Source organism: Columba livia, chromosome 1 (assembly GCF_036013475.1).
Source record: "Columba livia isolate bColLiv1 breed racing homer chromosome 1, bColLiv1.pat.W.v2, whole genome shotgun sequence".
Taxonomy (NCBI): domain Eukaryota; kingdom Metazoa; phylum Chordata; class Aves; order Columbiformes; family Columbidae; genus Columba; species Columba livia.
The window spans coordinates 211214634-211231974 of record NC_088602.1 but is presented as its reverse complement, the minus strand read 5'-3'; the positions used below and the strand labels follow the sequence as shown (position 1 = coordinate 211231974).

General features: G+C 62.9%; 2 protein-coding genes across 2 annotated transcripts in view; one reads left to right on the top strand and one right to left on the bottom strand.

The window, feature by feature from the left end:
* The window catches only part of SND1 (staphylococcal nuclease and tudor domain containing 1), a 133448-nt gene that overhangs the window by 106291 nt on the left and 9816 nt on the right, over positions 1-17341 (top strand). The gene's annotated exons all lie outside the window — the stretch shown is intronic.
* LRRC4 (leucine rich repeat containing 4) lies at positions 11409-15119 on the bottom strand. The gene has a single exon (XM_021290162.2). The coding sequence runs from the start codon at positions 13433-13435 to the stop codon at positions 11486-11488; it is 1950 nt and encodes a 649-aa protein (XP_021145837.2). The 5' UTR covers positions 13436-15119; the 3' UTR covers positions 11409-11485.

Genomic DNA, 17341 nt, shown 5'->3' with positions numbered 1-17341 from the left:
TCCCGACGCGGCTTAATGAGCCGGGGGTGTCCTGGTGTGGGTGCAGACTCACCGTGGTCCCGGCTGCGTCCTGGCACCGCACGGGCTGCGGCTGCTCCGGGGCACCGGGCACGGGGACAAGGGCCACGCCGGCAGGGGTGTGGATGCAGGTGTGGGCACGGGTCCAGATGTGGATGTGGATACATATGTGGCCAGAGAAGCAAATGTAGCTGTAGATGCTGTTGTGGGCACAGTTGTAGATGTGGCCCAGGAAGCAGGTGTAACTGTAGATGCAGATGTGGCCTGGGAAGCGGGTGTATCTGTAGATGCACATGTGTATGTGGATGCAGATGTGGCCCAGGAAGCAGGTGCAACTGTAGATGCAGATGTGGCCTGGGAAGCAGGTGTAACTGTAGATGCAGTTGTGGGTGCGGGTGCAGATGTGGACGTGGATGCAGATGTGTTTATCCAGAGGTGGATGAGGGTGCAGATGTGGCCAGGAAAGCAGGTGTAGCTGTAGATGCTGTTGTGGGCACAGTTGCAGATGTTGACAGGGATGCAGGTGTGGATGCAGGTATGGAAATGGTTGCAGGTGCAGCTGTGGATGCGGATGTGGATGTGGGTGCAAATGTGGATGCGGATACAGATATGGCTTTAGAAGCAGATGCTGCTATGGACACAGATGTTGATGTAGATGGGGCATTGATGCAGATGTGGGTGGATATGTTTACACATAAACAGATGTTGATGTCGGTGGGGCATTGATGCAGATGTGGGTGACGATGTTTGCACATATATAGATGTGGTTGCAGATGTGGCTATGGGTGCACTTGGGGTTGCTGGTGCAGATGGGAACATGGGACACGGGAACACAGGGACACGGGGACACAGGGACATGGGGACACTGGGGTGTGCCAGGCCTCTCTGTCCCTCCTCATCGTCTCACGGCGTAAACTGCTGCCAGCTCTTGGGGGGTCGTGCCCACTCTCGGGGGGTCATGCCGGCTCTCAGGGTGCTGGCATGGTGGGTGCAGCCGGGCTGGCTCAGCCCCGGCGCCTGTCCCCCCGTCCCCGGCTGCGTTTGTCCTTCCTGCGCCCACCCCGGCCATCCATTCACCCCATCTGGCCGGGACGCGCGTGGAATTTCGATGGAGCCTCGAACAAAGCCGCAGCTGCCGCCGCGGCGCTGCCGGGGCTGAGCCCAGCAGGCTCTGGGCACTGGGAGGCACTGGGAAGGGGGGGATGCTCCGAACAGCTCCTGTGTCCCCCCAGAACAGGCACCCCCAGCCCCGGGGTGGGGTGGCAGCGGTGGGACGGTCCCTTTGTGTGGTGCCACAAGGATGCTGGATTCATCAGAGGCGTCGGGTGAGCCCCACGTTTTGGGGTGCAGCCGGGGAGTTTTGGGGGAACCCCTGCAGGGGGCTGGGGTCCCGATGGCCCTTGGGGACATTCTCTCTGAGCTGGGGCAAGGTACCTGTGGTGCCCAGCTGGCAGCGGGGCCACCGTGTCCCTGCGCCCTTTGCCCCGGGGCTGGGGGGACCCCCAAATCCCACCCCCCATGGGGCTCAGTGCCCAAGTTATTTAAGCACCCTCTGGGGACAGCAGCTCAAAAATGCCCCCAAGGTGCCACCACCCGTCTCTGCCTGCATGTGTGTGTTTGTCCCTCGTCCCCAAATGTGTGGCGGGTGCATAGGTGACGTGTCCCTCATCACCAGCTCCCCCCTGCCCTTCCCAGAGCAGGGAACCCCCGTTTCCCCAGCAGATTTTGGGGCTCCAGCAGGAGCTGGGGGTCGAGGGTAATGCTTCCTCCCCTCACTGATGGGAGCAAAGCAGCCGGGTGTTTGTCACAAAATCCTTGCTGTGATGCTCCTTGTCCCCTCCCTGTCCCCCCCCAGCTCCCCCTCTCAGGAATTCCTGATCCTGCCATGAGCATCTCAGTACCGGCTTTTTGGGGGGAGTCCGTGCAACCCAACCAATGTGGGTTTGCGGTGTTTGTTCCCCTCTTCATTGCCTCCTCGCCCCCATTTTGCCTTTTTCCTGACGGTTTTAATTAGAGGCTCCAGCTGCTGTGTCAGCAGTTTGCAGGAGCCCCGGAGGCCGCGGCGCTGTGCCGAGCTGGGAAAAGGGGCAGGCGGTGCTCTGCGGAGCAGGCGGAGAACATCCCTGCCTGCATCCCTGCCTGGATCACTGCATCGCTGCCTGCATCCCTGCCTGCATCCCTCCTGCATCCCTGCCTGCATCCCTCCCTGCATCCCTGCCTGCATCCCTGCCTGCATCCCTGTCTGCATCGCTGCCTGCATCGCTGCCTGCATCCCTGCCTGCATCCCTCCTGCATCCCTGCCTGCATCCCTGCCTGGATCACTGTCTGCATCGCTGCCTGCATCCCTGCCTGGATCACTGTCTGCATCGCTGCCTGCATCCCTGCCTGCATCCCTTCCTGCATCCCTGCCTGCATCCCTCCCGCGTCCCTCCCTGCATCGCTGCCTGCATCCCTGCCTGCATCACTGTCTGCATCCCTGCCTGCATCCCTGCCTGCATCCCTGCCTGCATCCCTGCCTGGATCACTGTCTGCATCCCTCCTGCATCCCTGCCTGCATCCTTCCCTGCATCCCTGCCTGCATCCCTCCCTGCCTGCCACAGGACTGATGATGGTCCCCACCTGCCTTCAGTGCTGCCGAGCCCTTCCCAGGAATGCAGGAGCCGGAATCCTCCAGAGGAGAAGCAGCTCCGTTCCAGGAGCTCATTAAAAGCTTAACGAAGCCTCTCCAGCAGGTCTCATCCCTCACTCCTTGATAGAGCCTTTGGGAAAAAATGGGGCTGAAGGGCAGGAGAACATCACCCTGAGCATCCCCCCAAAACTCTGCCCAGGCATCCCTGGCAGCATCTCCCCAAGCATCCCCCCCAAAATTCCCCCAAGCATCTCCCAAGCATCCCCTGAGCGTCCCCCTAAAATCCCCCCCAAAATCCCCCCGAGCATCCCTTGGAACATACATGGGAGCATCTCCCCAAGCATCCCCTAAAGATCCCCCTGAGCATCACCCTCAGCATCTCTGGGAGCATCTCCCCAAAAATTGCCCCAGGCATCACCCCGAGTATCCCCCGAGCATCCCTGGGAGCATCCCCCCAACCCCCCACCCCGAAAATATCCCCCCGAGCATCCCTTGGAACATCCCTGGGAGCATCCCTCCCAAAATGCCCCCTGGAACCCCCCCAAGCATCGCCCCAAGCATCCCAAGGAGCATCCCCCACAAACATCCCCCTGAGCATCCCCCCAGGGGGTATCCCCCCAAAAATCCTCCCCAAAATCCCCCCGAGCACCAGCACGTGGCACCGCCTGGGACCAGGACGCTCCAGCTCACCCGCGGTGGCACTGAGCTCGGCAGCTGCGCCGCGGCAGCGCCGGGACATCTCCCGGCTCCGCGTCCCCCCGCGTCGCGCAAATGAGCAGCCTAATTGTGACAAGGTGCCTGATTTAATTACATCGGCCGGGCTGCCGCCTCTCCCCAAGGTGCAGGTTTATTTTCCGGCACCGGCCAGGTCCCGCCAGGCTCCGCCGGCGCGTCGCGGCGCCCGCTCACCCGGCACTGATGCGCTCCGGGAACCGCCGGCACGTGGCCGCGGCACCGAGGCCACGCGGCGGCCGGGGACATCACGGCAGATATTGGGGACCCCGAGCCCCATCCTGGGGACTGGGGGGGGGTCTCACCAGTGCCACTGCGTCACCCTCTCCACCCGTTTCGGCGTTAAGCGGATGGTGGAGGTTCCAACCCGCCAGGCCGGGGTGCGGCACAGCGGCGCGTTACGCAAATCAGTTGCTAAAGTGTTTATGCAAATGTGCTGCAATCCTAATTACGTGGTGGGGGGGGAACGGCAAATAAAATCCTCTCCCCCTTATAAGAAAGCAGCGCTTGCCGCAGTCAGGAAACGCTTCGGGGAAATAAAACCGCGCGGCACGTGGTGGCAGCTCAGCCGGTGCTGGCACAGCCCCGCGGTGCTGCCGGGGGGGACACAGGATGGTGCTGAGCCCCCCAGCCCCTTGTGCAGTGGGAACGGGGGGCAGTGCGGCGGCTCCGTGCCTCAGTTTCCCCACTGGCACCGGTGTCCCCGAGGCCCCCACGGTGACCTGGGGACACCCAGAGAAGGTGACACCCACCCCAGCCAAATTCCCCCTCAGCCTCTTGCCTGCCGGTGGATTTTTGAGGGTATATTTTTAATATTCCAATGTATTTAATATTTAACGACTGACTCACCAGCCCGGTGAAGCCGGTGGCCTGGTGACTAAGTCCCCCTCCCCCCGGCTCGTTTGGCGGCCACGCCGGCAGCGCGTTGGCACCGGATCACCAGAAAGCGGCATTTCTCGGTGCCGTTTGTCACGCTGGGGTGAGCCGAGCCTAAAATCCGCGGTCGTTAAACCGGCGTATCGCCCCCATCCTGCGCCAGCATCCCGGTGGCGCCGGGCCCGAGCGGCGGCATGTCCGGCGCGCTGCGCCGCAACAAGAAATAATCAAATAGAATTAAAACCGTAAAAAAAAAGAGAAGCCATCTGCAGCACCGGAGCCAAAAATATCCGCAGCAATAAGAATAATTAACGGGAGCCCCGCGTCGGGTTGTGGTGGGGGGGGGTGGGCACGGCGGCGGCACCGGCGCGGCCGCCCGGTGACACCGGTGACAGCACCGAGGTGACGCGGTGATGGCAACCGGAGCAGTGACCCGCTCGGGGGGGTGGCAGGAGGCTCTGTCATCCTTCCCACCGCGTCCCATTGCATCCCACCACATGTCGCAGCCGCCGGAGCGTCCCCCCCTTGTCCCCGGTGTCACCTCCGCGGGGGTTTCTCGGCGGTTTTGGTGACATTTGCTATTTTTCCTGCAAGTGCCTGTTCTTAGCGGGTAAATATTTGCCTTTTTCCCAAGTGCGGGCGCCTAATTACCGAGCGGCTCTCGCTGAAAAGCGCCCAAAAGGCCCCCGGTGCTGCGGCATCATCCCCCTCGCTCACCCAGCACCCCGAGCTTGGGGCGGCGGGGACCCCCACCCGCAGCCGCGCCGTGGGGCGCCCCGTGGGGCGCTGGGGGTGCCGGCACGTGCCGCTGGAGGGGCCGGGCCCCACCGGAGACGTTGCCATAGAAATTGTCCATAAAACGAGGATAAACCCGGAGGTTGAACCACGGGACGCGGCAGCTGCCGCGCGCCCCCCGCGCCCCTTTGGGGGGTTTCCTTGGTAAAGCCGTGTTTTTTTGGAGGCGGACCATATGTTGGGGGGTTTGGTGTGGGGCACCCGCCTGGGGGCGGCAGCTCTGGCAGCTGAAATCTTCTGTTTGCTCCCCAAAATAAAGGGGGGGGGGGGGGGGGCATGCTTTTACTGCTACCCCCTGCCTGCACTGTCACCCCCTTGCCTGCACTGTCACCCCTGCCTGCACTGTCACCCCTGCCTGTACTGTCACTCCTACCTGCACTGTCACCCCTCTGCCTACACTGTCACCCCTGTCTGTACTCTCACCCCCCTGCCTGTACTGTCACCCCAGCAAGCACTGTCACTGTCACCCCTGCCTGCACTGTCACCCCTGCCTGTACTGTCACCCCCCCTGCCTGCACTGTCACCCCTGCCTGCACTGTCACCCCTGCCTGTACTGTCACCCGCCTGCCTGTACTGTCACCCCCCTACTTGCACTGTCACCCCTGCCTGCACTGTCACCCCTGCCTGCACTGTCACCTCCCTGCCTGTACTGTCACCTCCCTGCCTGTACTGTCACCCCTGTCTGTACTCTCACCCCCCTGCCTGCACTGTCACCCCAGCAAGCACTGTCACTGTCACCCCTGCCTGCACTGTCACCCCTGCCTGTACTGTCACCTCCCTGCCTGCACTGTCACCCCTGCCTGCACTGTCACCCCTGCCTGTACTGTCACCCCTGCCTGCACTGTCACCCCTGCCTGTACTGTCACCTCCCTGCCTGCACTGTCACCCCTGCCTGCACTGTCACCCCTGCCTGTACTGTCACCCCTGCCTGCACTGTCACCCCTGCCTGTACTGTCACCTCCCTGCCTGCACTGTCACCCCTGCCTGCACTGTCACCCCTCTGCCTGCACTGTCACCCCTGCCTGCACTGTCACCCCTGCCTGTACTGTCACCCGCCTGCCTGTACTGTCACCCCCCTACTTGCACTGTCACCCCTGCCTGCACTGTCACCCCTGCCTGCACTGTCACCCCTGCCTACACTGTCACCCCCTTTGCCTGCACTGTCACCCCAGCAAGCACTGTCACTGTCACCCCTGCCTGCACTGTCACCCCTGCCTGCACTGTCACCCCTCTGCCTGCACTGTCACCCCTGCCTACACTGTCACTCCTGCCTACACTGTCACCCCTGCCTGCACTGTCACCCCCTCTGCCTGCACTGTCACCCCTGCCTACACTGTCACCCCCCTGCCTGCACTGTCACCCCTGCCTACACTGTCACCCCTGCCTGTACTGTCACCCCCCTGCCTGTACTGTCACCCCCCTACTTGCACTGTCACCCCTCTGCCTGTACTGTCACCCCTGCTGCCTGCACTGTCACCCCCTTGCCTGCAGATTTGGTGGGAGATTCAGGCAGGAAGGTTTCCCAGGCCTGGCAGTGGGGACCAACCAGCTCCAGAGCCCCCCCAGTCACACCACAGCCCCCACAGTCACACCGCAGCCCCCCAGTCACACCACAGCCCCCCATGGCTTTGCAACCCCCCTGTTCTCACTGCAGCCCCTTCATGCAGGTCACCCTGCAGCCCCCCCATCTCACTGCACCCCCAATCACCCTGCAGCCCCTCCAATCACCCTGCAGTCCCCCATGATCATGCTGCAGCCCCCCAACCACCCGGCGGCCACCCCATCGCACTGCAGCCCCCCCCGTTGTGCTGCAGCCCCTCTATCCCCCACTGCAACCCCTTGCGCTGCTCACACTGCAGCCCCTAATTGATGCTGCAACCCCCCCATGCACACTGCAGCTCCCCCAGTGACGCTGCAGCCCTCCCAGTCATGCTGCAGCCCCCCTGTCATGCTGCAGCCCCCCCGATGGCATTGCAACCCCCCTGCTCACGCTGCAGCCCCTTTATGGGGATTCTGCTGCAGCCCCCCCGAGCGCTGCACCCCTGATCACGCTGCAGCCCCCCAATGACACTGCAACCCCCCCAGTCATGCTGCAGCCCTCCAATGACACTGCACCCCCCCAGTCATGCTGCAGCCCCCCAATGACACTGCAGCCCCCCAGTCACACTGCAGACCCCAGTGACACTGCATCCCCCCCAGTCACGCTGCAACCCCTGGCACTGACTCCACTGCAGCCCCTGATCACGCTGCAGCCCCCCCAGTCACACTGCAGCCCCTTTATGGGGAAACCGCTGCAACCCCCCATCGCCCTGCACCCCCTGATCGCTCTGCAGCCCCCCCATCACCCTGCAGCCCCCCCATCACCCCACAGCCCCCCCATCACCCCACAGCCCCTCTAATTGTGCTGCAGCCCCTTGCACTGATCACGCTGCAACTCCCAATGATGCTGCAACCCCCCCGCTCACACTGCAGCCCCCCCGGTGACGCTGCAGCCCCCCGACCACACCGCACCCCTCCACCCCATCATGCCGCAGCCCCCCTGGATCACTCTGCAGCCCCCCAATGACTCTGCAGCCCCCAAATCGTGCTGCAACCCCCCTGGATCGCTCTGCAAACCCCTATCACACTGCAAGCCCCCGCATCACCTTGCAACCCCCCGATCACATTGCAGCCCCCCAGTCATGCTGCAACACCCCCAGATCACTGTGCAGCCCCCCCAGTCCCACCACAGACCCCCCCCTGGCACCCCCAGCCCTTTTTTATAGTTTATTGGCTCAGGGGTATAATTTAAGTCTAAAATTAAAGCCAAAAGTGCTTCGATAAAGCCAAGAATTCACTGCAGCCCCCCCCGGGCTCCAAATTGGGGGTTTGCATAGGGGGGAGGAGGAGGAGGCGGTGCCGGGGACGAAGGGCCCCCCTAGCAAAGCCAGGCTTGGGGGGGCTGGGCCCGGTTTGCATTGGCGGCCCGAGCGGAGCGATAAAAGCGGGAATAAAGAGCAAAAGCAGCCGCGTGTTGTGATGGAAAGCTGCCCAGATTTCACCCAAAAAAAGGCAAAAAGAGCCTAAAAAACCAACTAGAACACCTGCGCCCAGGGGCGGGGGCATGGCGGGTCCCCTCCGTGTCCCCAGGGGGGCCAATGGGGTCACCAGGGGTCCCAATTCCACCCCACGGCCGCAGGGACATGGGGACAGCAACGGGGTGGCCCTGGGGCTGCCGCTGGCACTGCCGCAAGGGCTGGGATGGGGGTGGTATCTTGGGGACACCGCTGCCCGCGGGGGTCCCCATGTCCCCACCCCCAGGGCACCCTGTGTCCCCTCTATTGGCACCTTGTGTCCTGGTGTCCCTGCAGGACTGGGGGTCCCACTGTCCCTGCACTGCCAGGGGACCCCGTGTCCCTTGCAGAACTGGGGGTCCCAGTGTCCCCACAGGACTGGGGGCCCCAGGTCCCCATGTCCCTTGCAGAACTGGGGTCCCCGTGTCCCTGTAGGACTGGGGGTCCCTGTGCCCCCACCATCAGCACCCAGGGCACCCTGTGTCCCTGCCACCAGCAGCTGGGGGGTCCCCATGTCCCTGCACGGCGGGAGGTCCCTGTGTCCCCACTGTGGGCACCCGGGTGTCTTGTGTCCCTGCAGGACTGGGGGTCCCAGTGTCCCCACAGAACTGGGGGTCCCAGTGTCCCTGCACAGCCGAGGGTCCCAGTGTTCCCACAGAACTGGGGGTCCCAGTGTCCCCACAGAACTGGATGTCCCGATGACCCCACAAGAGCTGGGGATCCCCATGTCCCCGCACAGCCGGGGGTCCTGGTGTCCCTATAAAACTGGAGATCCCCATGTCCCCCCACACGCGGGGGTCCCAGTGTCCCCACAGAACTGGGTGTCCCAATGTCCTCACAGAACTGGGGGTTCCAATGTCCCCCCAGAACTGGATGTCCCAATGTCCCCACAGAACTGGGGGTCCCAGTGTCCCCCCAGAACTGGATGTCCCTGCAGAACTGGATGTCCCAATGTCCCCACAGAACTGGGGGTCCCAATGTCCCCGCAGAACTGGATGTCCCAATGTCCCCACAGAACTGGGGATTCCAATGTCCCCACAGAGCTGGGGGTCCCAGTGTCCCCCCAGAACTGGGTGTCCCTGCAGAACTGGATGTCCCAGTGTCCCCACAGAACTGGGGGTCCCAATGTCCCCGCAGAACTGGGGGTTCCAATGTCCCCGCAGAGCTGGGGGTCTCAGTGTCCCCACAGAACTGGGGGTCCCAATGTCCCCCCAGAAATGGATGTCCCAGTGTCCCCACAGGACTGGGTGTCCCAATGTCCCCCAACACCCAAGGTCCTCTCCCCACCACGGTACCACCCATGTCCCCCCCACCCCCCCAGGGCGGGCAGCGGGACCGGCTGCGGGTGATTCATCCCACCCCCCCATCTTCCTCCCCCCCCCCCCCGCCTTTCCTGCCCAATCACATTTTTCCATAATTGGGGGGGGTAACAGGCCTGACCCCCCCCAGGCATCCCCTGGGGGGCCCATCCCATGATACCGGGGCGGGGGTGGGGTGGGCAGTCCCAACGCTTGGGTACCGGGGGGGGGGGCACACCGCACCGCCCCCCCCGCGACCCGCCGGCTCAACCCCAGGGACACGCCGTTACAAATTTTCAACAATATTTATTAAAATACAAAAATACACTTGTTTTCCTTTTTTTGTTGTTTTTCGTGGTGTTGCTCAGAGTACAGTCAGATTGTTCTGGCGTTTATATAGAGACATATAGATATAGATAGAACTTCTGCATCTCAGCCCCCCCGCCCCCCCCCCCCCGACTTTTAATTCCGATTTGACACCCTCTGGTAAATTCGGTTTTTGTTGTAGTTTTTAAAGCTAAAATAAGAAATTAAAGTAGTTTCCAGTGCCCGAGCGGCCGGGGAGGACCCCCCCGCCCCCCCCCACGGACCCCCCACAAGCCACCGCAGATGCTGGTGGCCCCCACAGCCTCTTGAGCCCTTAATTTCTCCCCCCCCCCCACTTCCCCACCCCATATCCATGGGGTGATGGTTTGGGGGGGCCCATCCTTGCACCCACCCGGGGAAGGGAAAAGGGGGGAGGGGGGGGAATAACCCCCCACTCCACCCCCCAAAAAAAAAAAACACCAAAAAGGACTAAAAACCACAGCGTGGTGCTGGGGGGGCTACAATCATATGTCAGGTCTCCCGGTGGGGGGGGCCCCCAAACCACCCCCCCCCGGGAGCCTTAGCCCTGTGCCGGCGGTGGACACCGGGTGCGGTGGATGGGGGACAAAGCAGGGGGGGCACCCTCTCCTCACTGCCCCCCACCTCAACACCCCCCCAGCACCCACCCACCTGGGGGGGGCTTTATATTTTTCCCCCCCTATTTTAATCTATTTTTTGTTGTTAATTTTTTGCTTTAATACATTACAGACGTCCGTCCCCACCCACAGGCTGCACCCCACCCCCCCAAAATAACACCCACCCCCCCCCCCCCCAAAATAAAAAATAATGAATTTCTTTATTGCATTTGGAAGATTTTGGCTCGCGCCGCCGTCCCGCTCCTGGCAGCGCCGGGGGGGGCGTGGGGTTGGGGGGGTCCCTGGGACACAGGGGGTCCCTAGGACACAGGGTGGTCCCTGGGACATTGGGGGGGGGTCCCTGGTACACGGTGGGTCCCTGGGACACAGGGGGTCCCTGGGACACACGGGGGGTCCCTGGTACATGGGGGGTCCCTGGGACACAGGGGGTCCCTAGGACACACGGTGGTCCCTGGTACACGGTGGGTCCCTGGGACACAGGGGGTCCCTGGGACACACGGGGAGTCCCTGGGACACCAGGGGTCCCTGGGACATGGGGGGTCCCTGGGACACACAGGGTGGTCTCTGGGACACAAGGGGTCCCTGGTACATGGGGGTCCCTGGTACATGGGGGGGTCCCTAGGACACAGGGTGGTCCCTGGGACACGAGGGGTCCCTGGGACACAAGGGGGGTCCCTGGGACACGGGGGGGAGATCCAGCCGCATCCTGCCCCCCCCCCCCGACCCCACGTGCTGCGCCCCCACTCGCCGCCCCCCCGCGCTGCGCCGGGGCCGTTTTGCCGCCGCTCCGCTCTCTGCAATTCCCAATTTTTCTCCTATTTTCTATAGAACTCGCGAGTTATAAAATAGTTTCTTTGTGGTTTTTTCCCTTTGTTTTTCTTTTGTTTTGTTTAAATTTTAATATAATCTGCTTATCAGCCCATAGATTTAATATATAAGCATGTACAAGAAAAAAGTCTCTCCCCCGCTCTGTACAAAAGTAGCTGTCTATTCTTTCCCCCCCCTTTGTTGATTTTGTTGTGCATTCTATTGCATTTGTTATTGGTTGTTTTTTTTTTTGGGGGGGGGTGGGGAAATGGGGAAAAAAAAGAAGCCCCCCCCAAAAAAAAAAAAAAATTGAAGTCATATCTGGGTTTCCTGCACTTTCTCCTTGGGGTGGGTCTGAATTATATAGGGGTCGGCGAGGGGGGGGTGCAGCGAGTTCCCCAGGCTGTTCTCGGTCCAGTGGGCCCCGTGCGCCGCCTTGTAGGTGTTGTAGTTGATGTGGTCGTGGATGGCGGGCAGCACCACGGCCCCCTCACCTGAGCCGCCGGCCGGAGCCGCCGGCGCCGCCGCGGCCGCGGGCGCCATGTCCTCGTCCACCTGGATGATCTCGACCGTCCGGGCGGCCGTCACGGTGCTGCGCTGCTGGTGCCGCTTGCGGAGCTTGTAGAAGACGATGAGCATGGCGGCGGCCAAGAGCGTCACGGCCACGAAGCAGCCGATGATGATCTTGGTGGTCTTCATCACCTCGTCCAGGCTGGTCTGCGTCTTGTCGCCGGCGTCGGCGGTGGGCACCGCCACCTGCTTGGGCGTGCGCGTGGTCTGGACCAGGACGGTGGTGGTGGTGGTGTAGGCCGGCTGGTAGCCCGTGGAGGTGGTGGGCACGGGCTTGGTGAACTTGGGGGAGATGTCCTCCGGGGAGATCTCGGTGGTCTCCACCGTGACGGTGGTGAAGAAGCTGTAGTTGGAGGTGTTGAGCTCGGCCGTGCTCACGTTGAGGTAGGCCGAAGCGTTGGAGTTGCCCGCCACGTTGGTCACCATGCAGGTGTAGACCCCGGTGTCCGTCAACAAGACGTGGGAGAAGTTCAAGGTGCCGTCGTTGAGGACGGAGATGCGCGGGTGGCTGGACGCGTGGCTCAGCACCGTCCCGTTAGGCAGCAACCACCTAACGGACGACATGGAAGGAGTTCGACACTTGAGCTCGGCCACCCGCCCCTCGGAGATGTTGAGGTCCATGGGGGCGTCCATGATGAAGGGCGCCGAGCACTGGAAGGAGGTCTGGTCCACCTCCACCAGGAACCTGCCCCGCATGTGCAGCGGGGCATGGCAGCGCCCGCAGCAGGTGGAGTTGGTGGGGATGTACTCCCGCAGCCACCACGACAGCCAGAGGATGTCGCAGTCGCAGTCCCAGGGGTTGTGGTGCAGGTGGAGCTCCACCAGGTACCGCAGCGGGGCGAAGAGGTCGTGGGGCAGGGACGAGAGGTTGTTGTGGGCCAGGTTGAGCTCCACCAGCGCCGTCAGGTCGTCGAAGGCGTTCCGCTCGATCAGGTTGATCTGCGAGTTCATAATCCAGAGTTTTTTGAGGGATTTGAGCCCGTGGAAGGAGCCCGGTTTGATCTCGGGGAAGTTATTGCCCGACATCTCCAGCTCCTCCAGCCCCACCAAGGGCGTCAGGTTGGGCATGTCCTTAATGTTGCACATCCCCAGGTTGAGGTACTTGAGGTTGTACAAGCCCTCGAAAGCCCCCTCGGAGATGTACTCCAGCTTCTTCAGCTCGCCCAGGTCCAGGCGCATGAGCGAGGGCACCCGGTTGAAGGCGTACGAGGGGATGCTCTCGATGGGGTTGTTCCTCAGCCACAGCTCCCGCAGCTTGGACAGGTACTCGAAGGCCCCGCTGGGGATGACGGTCAACCAGTTGTCGAAGAGCTCCAGGGTGTTGAGGCTGGCCAGGCCGTTGAACGCCCCCACCTCGATCTGCCGGATGGCGTTCCTGCCCAGCTGCAGGACCTCCAGGTGGTGCAGGTGCCGGAACGTGTCCGCCTGGATCAGCTGGATGTTGTTCTCCATCAGGTTGAGGTACCGGGTGTTGGAGGGGATGCCGGGGGGCACCTCGGCGAGGCCGCGCCGGGTGCACACCACTTTGCTGAACTGGTTACTGCAGGAGCACACGGAGGGGCAGCTCTGGGGTCCCGGCGAGGCGGCGGTAACGTATAGAATCCACGCGTTGAGGGCCAGGTAGGAGCCCAGGGCAGCTCTCCAGGCGCGGCGGCGGCGGTGGTGGTGACCAGTTACCTGCCACAAGAGCTTCATGATGTGGCACGTTCATCATTCACCATCGTCTGGGGATGTCGGCGTGAAAAGGAGAAACTGGCTCAGGGCCCCCCCCTCTCCCGGCTCCGACAAGCTGGGCCCGGCTGGCCGGAGAGGGGGGGGGGGGGTCGCGGTGTTGGGGTGGGGGGGTGCGCAGGGAAGCAAGGGGGGGGGGTGAAGGAAATATGAAAATTTTGGCAAAAAATTAAAGAAGAAGAAGCGGGGGGGGGGGGTTGGAAAGAGACGCCCGGCCGAGCCCCGCGCTCCAGCCCTACCTACCTGGGGGGGCTGCTCCGGGGGGTGCTCAGCGCCGAGCAAAGCGGGGAGAGGGGCTGGGGAAAAGGGGGGGGGGGGCTCCGAAAAATAAATAAAAATACAAATAAAAATTAAAAAGAAAAGCCAAAATGGCTCCTGGAGGCTGCGGTGCAGGGGTGCGGGCGGGGGGGCGGGCGGGGGGCGGCCCGGCTAAGCGGGGGCCCGGCAGCCCCCCAGCGCGGCCGTTCCCGCCGCTGCCCGCGCCCCGCGCCGCCCCCGCCCCTGCGGCCGCCCCGGCCCGGCCGGCATGGCAGCCCCCCCCCGGGGGAGAAACCCGAGCGGCGGAAACCCGGCCGCAAATATCGAGAGTGAATTAAAAATAATCTGGAATTAAAAAAACAACCAAAAAAAAAAAAAAATCGGAAATTTTAAAAAATGGAAAATTGGAAAATTAAAAAATCGAAAATTAAAAGAAAAGGAGAATTAAAAAAAAAAGGGATTGAAAAGGGAAATTAAAACTAAAAGATCGGAAATCGAAAATTAAAAAAACAATCGGAAAAGAAAAATTAAAAAAATGGGAAAATCGAAACTGCAAACTAAAAAAGGTGAAAAATCAAAAATCAAAATGAAGAATTCAGGAAACTGAAAAAATCGCGGAAGAAATTATTAAGAATTTAAAGAAAAAAAATAAATTAAAATTAAAAGAAAAAAAAACGCGGGGGGGGGTGTCTAGAAAAATAAATAAATAAATAGCCAAAAGCCCCCAAAGGAGAGAAAAAAAACAACCCGCGGAGGGGAAAGGCCAAAGCGGGGGGGGTGTCGCGGGGGGGGTGAGCTCCGGCACGTCTCTCGGCGGCTCCTCTCGGGGTTGGGTTGCGGGGGGGGGGGGTCCCGTCCCCCCGTTCTCGTGTGTCCGTTGTCCCGCGTTCCGTCGGCGCCCGGTGCGGGTGTCGCGTTCAGCGGGCGGGCGGGGGGGCGGTGGCGTCGGTGGCCGTCCCGGGGCCGGCGGGCATCCTCCGGTGCTAACGGGCGCGGGGGCCCCGCGGAGCCCCGCGGCTGCGGGCGGTGCGGGCGGTGCGGGCGGCAGCCGCGCAGGCGGCTCTCGCATCCTTTTGTCCTTCAGCGGAGGCAGCGCGGATGAATCGCTGACGCATCGTGTTGGGAGCCCGGCACCAGCGGGGGATGCTCAGCACCGCCGGCCTGACCCCCCCCAAACCTCCCCAAACCTCCTCCCCCCACCACCCCGCTCCGCTTTCCCCACCCCCCCCCACCCCCCGGGCCGCCCCCCCCCCCCCCCCGGCTCCGGTTTGCCGGTGCGGCGGGGAAGGAGCTATTTTGGGGCTGGTTGCTTTGGGGAGGAAGATGCGGGATGAGCTTCCTCTTCCTCCTCCCTCCTCCTCCTCGTGGCGCTGGGAATATTGGGGAGGGGGGGCTGACCCCCCCACCCCGGAGGAGGGGAGCGCCGCGGGGCGCGGACGGACAGACGGACGGATGGCCGGACGGAGGCGGCGCGGTGTGAACGGAGCGGCTTTAAGGTGATGGGGTGCGGTGGGGGGGACACGCGGGTCCGTCCGTGGCTGGTGCCCCAACCCCCCCGTGTGTGCCACAGACCCCCCCCCGTGTCCCCAGCTGAGACCTGACACAAGCTGGGACACGGGTGGGGGGATTAGGGGGTGGGCGCAGTGATGAGTGCGTCAGTGCTGCCTGCTTTTGGGGTGCAGAGTGGGATCGGGGGGTTGTGCCCCCCACCGTGGAGCCCCCCCCCCCCCGCACTGTTTTATCCTCCCCCTGTTGAGCTTCACCGGTGGCCTCGGAGGAGCCTCGGTTGAGTTTTAATTAATAAAAGAAAACGAGGACGCGGGGTGGGTGGGAGGGCAGGATGTGTCCCGGTGGGTCTGTGATGCTGTGGGGGGTCCCGAGGTGCTGGATTTGGGGGGGCCCTGGCCCCCCAGACTGGCAGTGAAGGGGTGCTGCTGGGGGTGCCTGGAGGGAAAACCCAGGAGTGTCTTTCCTTGTGGGGGGGTAAAATTCCACCCCCCCCATCTGATGTGGATTCTCCGGTGTCTGATAGAAGCCACATCCCTGCCGGGGTGGGGGTCCCTGGGGACCCCGAGCAGGATTTTGGTGTCTGTGGGGGGGGGATGTGTCAACAGCACCTACCATGCAAGGGAATGGGGCTGGGACCCCCCCCCCGGAGATCGGGGCTGGGACTCCCCCCAGGAATGGGACTGGGACCCCCCAGGAGTGGGGCTGAGCCCCCCTTGGGCTCTGGGGGTGAGGATGAGGAGTGGGGCTGGCACAGCCTGGCAGGGACCCCCCCGCACACCCTGGGGACACAAAGTTGGGGACACAGCTTCGCTGGGCACCTCAGCTTCAGGACGGGGTGCAGAGATTTGTTCCCCCATCCCCTGACTGACCCGTCACCCCCCGCCCGGGCCCCCGCTCCCCTGGGGCTGTGCCCACCCGTGACACCCTGAGCTGTCACCCAAGGTGGCTCAGGAGTGGCCCCTTGGGGACACTGTGTGTGACAGCACCCTGGGACTCTCCTGTCGTTGCTCCCTGCCCCATACTGGGGTCACTGTCCCCATGTTGGTGGCACATCCCCAGGGGGGCCACTCTACAGACCCCCAGTGCTCCCCACTGCCAGGTGTGGCAGTGACATCCCCCGGGTGCCACAGGACCTGGTGGCCTCATCCGCCCCACAAGTGTCTCCCCGTGTCCCACGCAGCACGAGTCCATCAGTGTCCCACTCGACCCCTCATCTGTAACCCCGCTGCAGGGGGTAGCACGGGGGATAGGGACACCTTTGCCACCAGTGTGTCACCCTGTGACATTTTAGGGTCCCACCATGTGTGCATGGGGTGCTGCACCCGTCTGGCAGTGGCACAGGCGTCCCTGGGGACAGCAGGTGGCCACGGGCCGCTGGACGGGAGGAGGGAATTTTACAGGTATCTTTAAGCAGCAGCGAAAGGTTCCGCCGGGATTGACGAGTGTCGGGACGGCAAAACCGGCTCCACGTCCGGCAGCACCAAACCTGATTAACCGCGCAGGCGACTGTGGCGCCACCATTCAGTTATCGCAACGTGGCACCTGTACCGCAGCACGAGGACCCGTCCGGCCCCCTCGCACTCGTCCCAAAGCTCGCCGTACCCTCCTCCGGCACCGTGGCTGCTGCCATGCGTGGTGCCGGTGTGTGCCGTGCCGGCGGCCACAGCGCCCGCCAGCCAAACCCCGTCCTGGGTGATGGGAAGGGAAGGGGCTGCGGGAAGATGGGGACCCTCTGTGGTGCCAAAGCAGCCGCCCACCACCGCTGTGGCCGGGCGGGTGCAATTAGCAACCAGCCCCTAACGAGGGATCGATGGCGGAAGGCTGCAGCTGGCGGGAGGTCGGTGCGGTGCTGGGAGGCCCCGCAGCGCCGCGGTACTGGGGGTTGGTGCTCGGTGGAGAGGCTGGCAGACCAAATGCACGCACCCATGGGTGCCCTGTAGGTGGCTGCGCTTATGGCCCGGCGCAGGGGTCGAGTTTTGGCTGGGGCATGCGGTGCCGCACCGGCTGCGCTGCGTCCGCTGCCGTGCGGTCCGGCTGCCGCTAGATGGAAACATGGCTTCGCGCCCGAGGCCACCACGGATCGGTGCTCCGGGCGGTACGGCC